Below are 8880 nucleotides of genomic sequence, written 5' to 3' on the forward strand. Positions count from 1 at the left end.
TTAGCACAGTATTTACATATACTATTAAGTATCAATACAGTAGATCAAAATGATATTTCAAATTAATTAATTAGACTCATTTTAATCCTTTCATCAATATAAAATTAAATAAAACATATAGTAATAATTAAATTAAATAATAAATATAAAATAATGATATCTCAAATTCATTAAATTAAATAAATTTGGTTAACAAGATTCAGGAGCTTTTATCTCGTTTTGATTTGTTCATGTTGAGTGGATATCCTGAAAAACAAATAGACCTGCTGATTGGATAGCTGGATATGATGCCAAGAATAATTCTAATCATGTTATTTGGTCTGAGTCTTGTGTTGATCTCCAACAAATCATCCGTTCGAATATATGATAGTGTTTGCTTTATTTCTTTCAATGTTTAAACACAAAAAAAAATTAAATATTAGATACATAAAATTATAAATATTAAATTAAATAAAATAACTCTGAATTATTCTCCCTCTAGTATTGCCGTAAACTTATGATTGTAATAAGAAATTAAGAACAGATTAAGTGATTGGCTTAATGCACAATGGGATTCATGGGTATATGTACTAGTCATACCAGCACAAATTCAAGTTTGTCATCATAGTCATAAACATAATATATCTATGACTAAGTTGTACATATTACATATTTTATCTATATAAAAAAAGTGCAAAAATAAAAGTTGAGATTGAAAATTGGTTGGCAAGAAGAATCTTAATCAAGCAGCTGCTCCAACAGGTACACCACCCTTGAGCCTAGATGAACCATAAAGGGTTTCTTCAACCCTAATGATCTCATTCTTTGATCCATAAGCAACTTGAGTTCTGTCATCAACATTGGTTATAACTTTGTCTAGCACAGATTGTTGACCATCAGTGCTGTAACCACCAGCATTCTCAATCAACAACCCCAAAGGAGCCACTTCAAACAAAAGCCTCAACTTGGCTTTTGCTGATGGGGATGCCACGTTTGTGAATATGCCCTTCTCTTTTACAATAATCTGCAATACAAAAGAAATAGACACTTTGAATGCTTGGAAATTTCCTCTGTTAGCATGAAAATGAGCTTCAAACATGTGTCTCAAATAAAAAAGGAAGCCAAAGATGTCAACAAGAGACAAAGTTTAAAATTTGTCTCATGGTTCTGTCTTCATTGTCCCATCCTTTAAGTGTGAAAATTCATTTTAGTTGTTTTTATGTGAAATTAATAGTTAAAAATTGTTAGATAAAAATTTAGTCAAACATACCAAATCATTTGACAATTCTTAACTATCAACTTCACATGAAAATATCTGCATATAACTATATGAGTCTTTTCCTTTCTTATAGGACATGGAATAAAGGATCTTTGTTGTCTATGTACTTGTCTCAACTACCAAATAGGTTTGTCACTTATATATGAATATATTCCATGTTCATGGAACACTTAAGTGGGTTATACAAGAACTGCATATTAGTTAACAGAGTGCCATTTCAAGGGAGAAAAAAATAGTATAATCCTTATTATAAGATATGTTAAAATGTCACTGTATCAATAGATAGTAGTTTCTCAAAAATAAGGCATGCATGATTGTGTTAGAAAAAGTAAATAAATAAATAACCTGGTTGACATCTGGCACCATTCCTCCTGTGTATCTCAAAGTGTACTTTTCAGTGACATAGTAGTTGATCAACTGATGAACAAAACAGAAAGATGGAATAAGTATTCATTCATATAAATGTCATCATCATAGTAGAGGTAAATCCTCAATTTTTTTTCTGCTATAAGACTATGGTTAAGAGTGTTAGACCTTGTCATAATTGGGGTTGTCAGCTGTGGCTCTCAAATTTCCCGGAGAGAATAATTTTCCCTCACCAATTTCTGTAGTCTCTTTGACATGCTGCCATTTTCCTAAAATATGAACAAGATATATAACTTTGTCATATCAAATATATCATGAACCTTTGCACATTTGCCAAAAAACTATAGAAGATAAAAGGGTCTAAAGTTAATCAAAAGTTTTTAAAATATTATTAAGTTTTATTTTGTTTCAACCTTCGTCAAGAAGAAGAAATTCATGAGTTCCGGGAAAGCCTTTAACAGCAATGACATAGGTGGTTCTAGGACCCATAACACCCATGGCGGCGGCGACTTGATCTCTACCGGTGACTCCGGTCAACTTATCGCCTGGCCACACGCCAAAGATTGTTCCAACTGTGAAATTTGTGTCCACTATGCTGGATCCATCAAGGGGGTCAAATGCAACACTAAATCCACCTGTTGTTTAAGTTGCAAAATTCACACACAAATGCATCATAATCACAGAAAAAAACAAATGACATCATTCCAAGAATTGAATTGCATTGTCATTAGAGACCTTCCACTGGACCTCCCATGTCGAGGAGCTCTGGATTTTCCTCGGAACATGCATACTTGCATACATGAGAGTATTCCAAAGCCTATGCAACAAATAAGATAGCATTTGTTAGAATTCTTTTACATACAGCAATTGAATTCTTAATTGATATTGAAAGAACCTCAAAGAGAAGCTTGTTAGCTAGCAAATCAACAGCAAGCTGCTCATCCCCAAAGGAATTGACACATTGTGTTCCACCACAAGATGCTGTCTTCACTTTGAAAGAAATTGTTCTTAGTGCTTCTCCCATGGACATCAACAACCTAATCAACCCCTTATCTGGTGTTGCCTTGGTAAGGAATTCTTCCTACGATTCACAAATATATTCCAAAATTAGTTTGTTTCAGATTGCATTGGACAAAGACAAGATAGAAAAGTTGTGTCTGTTCCTATATTTGTTTCATTTTTTATAGAGTTTAATTTCAATCTACGTAGTCGTCCAATTACATCCGTTTGTGTAAAACTGCTTTACACTGAGAGTTCATCAAAATTAAATTCTTTAAATAGATTTATATCTTCTGATATTTATCGTGAGACAGTTATTTAACGGAAACTTTTGGTATGTATAAGAAACTCACCAGACTGTCACCAATTTCACATCTTGTTATGTGTGAAACGCCCTTTGCCTTTGAAACCTTGTGTGTTGATTTGGATGACACTCTTAGTGATTCTCCAAATAAAGAGCTTGATTTCAGACTCTGTAAAGTTGAAACATTCATTCTCTGTCATTCAATTCACAAGTCACACATATATATATATAGTGCAAGTATTGAATCATTTTCATATATATGGACTCTATGTTATGATTGTAGTGCTTATATTAATTACCTTGAAGCCAAAAGATGGAGATATAGAAGGAGGAGAGTGCTTGAAAGGAATACCAGTAGGCAAGAAAGCAGCACGGGTAGTATAGCATGCTATGCCAGTTTCCATGGCTGCAAAAACGTGCAAGTATTAACACAAAAAAGCTTTGTGCTTTGTTGTGTTCAAAACTTAAAAGAGGGGATAGAAAGCAGTGTAGAGATATAAGGTTATATGTGGTTGAAGTATGCATGAAGTGCCACGTGGCATGTGCTGAGTAGATAGATAGGCTGATGAAAGATACTGGTTTTTGAGGGAATAAAATAAAATGTATTTAGCATCTCAACAAGTATTTATTTATGTGGTTGTGGTATGGTCTTATGTAGTAAGAGATATGGTGGGGTGTGGTAGCCCCATTCTTTGTTATTTTGTGACATGCTGCGGTTACATTTGTTCTTTGTTGCTAGTTGATACTTTAGGAAAAGTTTCTTAAAATATGTGCACATTAAATAAGAGTTCATATGCACATATTTTAAGAAACTTGTACACTATGATTTGATCATTATTATGTAAAATTGTAAATAAATTTTACATCATTAACAGATTATATATTACAATAAATGTAACTTTTTAACTTTTAAGGATGTATTCTACAAGTCAAACATTTTTTACATTATGTCAATGTATGATTAAATCTAACTGTTTATATATCAATTATATTTAAGAAAATTACCTCAATCGATACCTTAATCTGAACAACTAACTATAATACTTATTGTTCTAGTTGAGTTTATATCCTATCTGGAAATGTCAATCAATTTATATTAATCCTTTTAGTTGAGTTTTGAATGATTGTGGTTGAATTTGTTGCTTTGCTTCATAAGCTTCATGTTTAGAGAATTTATTATGTTGAAACCAGTTAATAAAAATTGCTTGGGACATTCTAACACTCTCTGTGACAAAATTCTCCTAGATTTTTCTGCCATTTGCACCATCAGAAGTTCTCATATTGTTAAAGTTGCAAGTGTGAGGGGATATGAAATTAGTCATACATCAGCATCTTCTCATCTTATATTCTCTCATTTGTTCTTCTTCGAAGTCTTGCCGGTGCTCGAGAGAAAGATCAGGAGACAAAAGGCCTAAAATGCTTAAATTAGTTCAATTAGAAGAAATCAATAATTTTTCATCATTGGTTAAAGATTGCAGGCTTCTGGTTGCTGCAGCCACAAAATTTTACCCTCTCAAAAGGATGTATAGTATCATGTCATGTGGATTCAGTGACTAATCAATTTTTTTTTTGGCCAAGACATTATGATTTGGTTATTGTTACTATCACCTGACCTCACAGCTCCATGAAGGGCTAAGTTATTAACACGTGGTCTTAGTTAGTTATTGATCACAACTTGCATGCAGTGATGGTTTGTTGTAAGTTAGTTAGCTTGTAGAATTAGTTTCCTGTTGCTAAAGTTAGTTATCTGATAGAGTCATCTCATTTCCTCTCCTCTCTGCTCTCTCTTTCTCACTCTTTTTCTGCATGATCGATCACAGTGTGGAGTGGAGCCTCTGATCAGCGAGTTTGCGAAGAAAAGATCTCGAGTGAGTCTCCGTTTAAATCCTCTGTTTCGGTGACCTCATGGCAGATACAATTCATGTACTTAATTTCTTTTTTACTTTGATTCTGTACATATGGTAGGTCCATTCTTTAAGATGGAAAACGCGAACAATGCATGAAAAGGAGATGATGGTGGAATCGTGCTTGCGAACTGCATTAACTCTTACCTTCCTCCTACTATCCAAATTTTCAGCATTTGCCTTCAAAAAGTAAGATTGTTAGTTTCTTCTTGATTATACAGTGTTTAATTTATAAGTGTTACGTGGATTGCAATAACTAAATTTCTTACAAGGACTTTGAAATTTATGATGCAGCAGCACTGAAAGTTTTAATTTTAAGAACATGTTTTCGGATTAAAAATTAGTATCATCCATGGGAATAAGTAAAGAAAGAAAGTGACAAATTGTGTTCCCAGTGACTATAATTTCACTTGTCTGAAACAGTTTTCAGACTAGAAGTATCATCCATGCGAGAATAGGTAAAGAATGAAGTCACATTCATATGGACTAGGTGGCTATATATATGATTATTAAAGCGGTTCAGACTATAAGTGCGCTGTTATTTTTTATGGATGCACTCTCACTGTTATTTCTAACTTCAGAGTAAATACCAGCATCATATTCAGATCCAGATCAATAGGACATATATTCAACTGCAGTGTGCTTTTAATTTTGCCGTTCATAGCCGCGATTTATCCGGCATTCGTTACCTTCTTCACTGGTTTTCAAGTGGTTCCTCAATCATGGCATCAATGGATGTTCATGCCATTTGCGCCACGTCTAATTTGTTGAATGCATGTTGTTGATGGTAAAGCTTCCCTAGGAAGCTTTTCAATTAATAATAACTAACTCCAAATTGAGGTTGAATGACTTTGCATCACACGTTACTTAGATTTATTTTGTGCCTTTAAATACTCCTATTTTTAAGTATTTAAAAACTTTTTTGAATTTTTTAAAAGGACATGTTAGTCCTTATAGAAAATGTGAATTTGGCAGTAAAGTTTTAGTGCCATATGTTTAGCTTCTGTTGTATGTCTCTTTTTTAAATTTATTCTTTACAAGGAGGTATAGGAAAACAATAATAATGGTGAATAATGTGAACTTTTGATTGGATGGTTATTTTTATTAGAAGTGGACGATGTGGTCGACGACATAATTTTTAATGTCAAAAAGGTGAATGATTGATAAGGGTGGGGTGGCAGATGATTTAGGAGGAGTGTTTGGATAAAATGTTTTGGTAAAATAGGATCGAGATGGTTAATTTTTTAAAATAATTGTTTCAGTTTTTTAGCTTAGGTAATTTGGAGAATTTTTTTATTTTTTTTGTATTGGGCCAAATTTCGAACCTATTGTTCACATTATTTAGACTCCTAATTGTCTTCCTAGCGAGGTTCTTTAAATTTTTACATACGATATATGAAAAAATTCAAGATTGAAGAGGAAAGTCTTGAAAGAGAAGTAACTGAATATGCATGTATTGTATTATGAATTGATGCGTAATACACTCTAACGACTCTGCACTATATACAGAGACCGAGGCTAACCTAAAGAGGCAATTCTACTACAACTAACTTTAACAGACTGAATATAAAAGGAAACAACTGATTGACTTAGGAAATACTTGATTTACTTAACTCTAGTTCTGCACTTTATATATGCTCTGTATATTCAGTCTCTACACTATTAACATATAATCATACTCATATTTTTTTTTTAATATCAAATTGATTCATGTTCTTTTACTGGATGAGGTATGAGGTATGAGATTCAGTTAATTTATGTGTTTAACTAGTTCAATAGTATAACAGAAATTAATAAATTTGATCTATAAAATATAGTGAGTTTTATACATACAACACAACTCAATCTTTTTTTATGATTCATGGGTGGTGGCTAGGAGCCTTGGGTGGTCTTGGCGGTGGCTTTATTGGGCTATCACTGTAACGGCCTCGGCCGTGATCCATACGCCTAAAGCACAAGGAAAAAAAATATAGAATAATTATCAAAATCAGTCTCTAAAATTTTTAAAATTAGATATTTTAGTCTTTTAAAATTTTAAAATATACAAAATAGTCTCTAAAGTTTATTTTTGTTAAACAATTTAGTTCCAGTCAATTTTTACTGTTTGTCAATAATATTAACTATTGATGTAAAGCGTTAACACGCACACGTGACCGTTAAGTATCTAAGTGTGCAAGATGAATAATTAGGTCCTTGAACTTATTTAAGAAAACGGCATTATTTTAAACCCAATCCCCACTCTCCTCTTTAAGCATGTTGCGACGGAGAATGAGAAACCCTAGTTCATCTCCTATAGCTGCAGTTGTTTCAATGGCCAATAGTGGATAAAGTTTAGCTTGTTCTAGCCGTTGCAAAGGGAAGGCCAATTACGATGTTGCCGATAACAAAGGGTTAAGCCAGGGACAACATCTGAAGTGTTTTTGTAGGTTATATGTAATTATCGCCAAATCAAGTATCGTCATGTGTGCAAGTTTAACGTTTCACATCAATAGACTATATTGACAAACGATAAAAATTGGTTAGGAATTAAATTATCAGAAATAAATTTCGAAGATTATTTGGTGTATTTTAAAACTTGTGAAACTAAAATATCAAATTTTAAAAATTTTAGTGACTGAATCGAATAATTACTCATATATATAACATTAGTGAACACTTTGATAACATAAATAAATAATAAACACAATTCTGAACAGCAATATACCAAACAAGTCATATATATAATTAAGCATAGTAATAAGGTTACCCTAAAACGGAGGGATGAATCAGAAGCAGCGCTAGGCAGAGACAAAGCAAGCATTGAAGAAACAGAGAGAGTCTCATTGTGCCTAAAGGTAGAAGAACTTGCATATAATGATTGTACTACTTTTTTAGCGTGTTCTTTTCGTTATATAGTATATTTGGAAGTTTATGAGATTCAATGGTGTTAGGTGAGTCGCCCCTATGCTTTTTGATATATACTACTTGCATCGTGGTCCTCAAATTCAACTTGGCCTATTATTTTGATTAGTATGTAAAATATACATTTAGATAGTAGACTGTCGAGTTAATTAAAATGTCACATCCGACTATTTTTATAACAAAAATATTATTTGTATATTAAAATTAGTCATTAAAATGAGTCACTAATATATTTATGTATAAATACATATATGGTTTAATTTATTTTCAATGTGTATATTAGTGGCTAACTTTAAAAGCTAATTTTAATGTACACGTAACACAAATTTTTTTATAAATATAACCATATTAAATGTAAATCGAAATTAACCATCAAAATTAGTTATTAGTGTGTAGAATATATATTAAAGTATAAACTATATATTAAAAATAAGTTAATTATACATACATTTATACATAAATGTCGTAACTAATTTTAGTGGACATATAATATTTTTTTTATAAATAAATAACTTTAATTATGTTAAATGCGATTCTATTTGTTGAAACATGAGTTTTTATATTTGACATTGGTTATTTTTTCATTCTGGCAATAATAAAGTGGCAGTAGAATAAAATCTCTATTGTAGTCACTGTGAGTTTAAGCCATGCATGTAATAAAGAAATAATAATGGAAGCTTCAAGGAGACAAAAAAGAGAGGGGAACCGCGTTAATTAAAGTGAAGGTTGGGTGTTGAGGCTGAGACAGTCAGAAGTCTTTCGATTGAACAAAGAAATTGTGCGGTGGTTTATTTCAATTGTCAATACAACAGTTTTCTTTATTTGATCATTTTTATATAATAAAGCCATTTTATAGAGTTGACTTCATTGCATGTTCAAATTCAGCTTTATTTATATAAAAAAAATATTAGAAATTATTGAAATTTATTATTTATTATTTTTATTTTTAATTATTATTAATTTTTTTAGTTTAATAATCTAATAATATATTTTATTATTTTAATCTATATTTTTATATATTAACAATTAATTAATAACTAAAATAATAAATTTAAAAGCTTTTTAATATATATATATATATATATGCCAACATGATAGAACCCATTTAGTTTTGGTTGGTTTTTTATTTATTTAAAAAAAAACCTGAC

General features: G+C 31.3%; 1 protein-coding gene across 2 annotated transcripts; it reads right to left on the minus strand.

Annotated features, from left to right (window-relative positions):
- Positions 1 to 532: 532 nt before the first annotated feature.
- Positions 533 to 7725, minus strand: LOC112702707 (sedoheptulose-1,7-bisphosphatase, chloroplastic). Of its 2 annotated transcripts, XM_072199250.1 has the most exons (10): positions 7578 to 7725; positions 6665 to 6778; positions 3227 to 5011; positions 2977 to 3096; positions 2520 to 2705; positions 2360 to 2441; positions 2038 to 2259; positions 1793 to 1893; positions 1604 to 1675; positions 533 to 1003 (listed from the first exon to the last, which is right to left on the minus strand). In XM_072199250.1, exons 3-10 carry the CDS (start codon positions 3329 to 3331, stop codon positions 722 to 724), a joined length of 1170 nt encoding a protein of 389 aa, XP_072055351.1. In that variant the 5' UTR covers positions 3332 to 5011; positions 6665 to 6778; positions 7578 to 7725; the 3' UTR covers positions 533 to 721. The 2 variants fall into 2 exon arrangements, with proteins under 2 accessions (XP_072055351.1, XP_025609647.1); XM_025753862.3 differs by lacking the exon at positions 6665 to 6778 and having other exon boundaries at positions 7578 to 7687.
- Between the last annotated feature and the right edge of the window lie 1155 nt (positions 7726 to 8880).

The sequence above is a fragment of the Arachis hypogaea genome, chromosome 7 (genome assembly GCF_003086295.3).
Source record: "Arachis hypogaea cultivar Tifrunner chromosome 7, arahy.Tifrunner.gnm2.J5K5, whole genome shotgun sequence".
Lineage (NCBI taxonomy): Eukaryota > Viridiplantae > Streptophyta > Magnoliopsida > Fabales > Fabaceae > Arachis > Arachis hypogaea.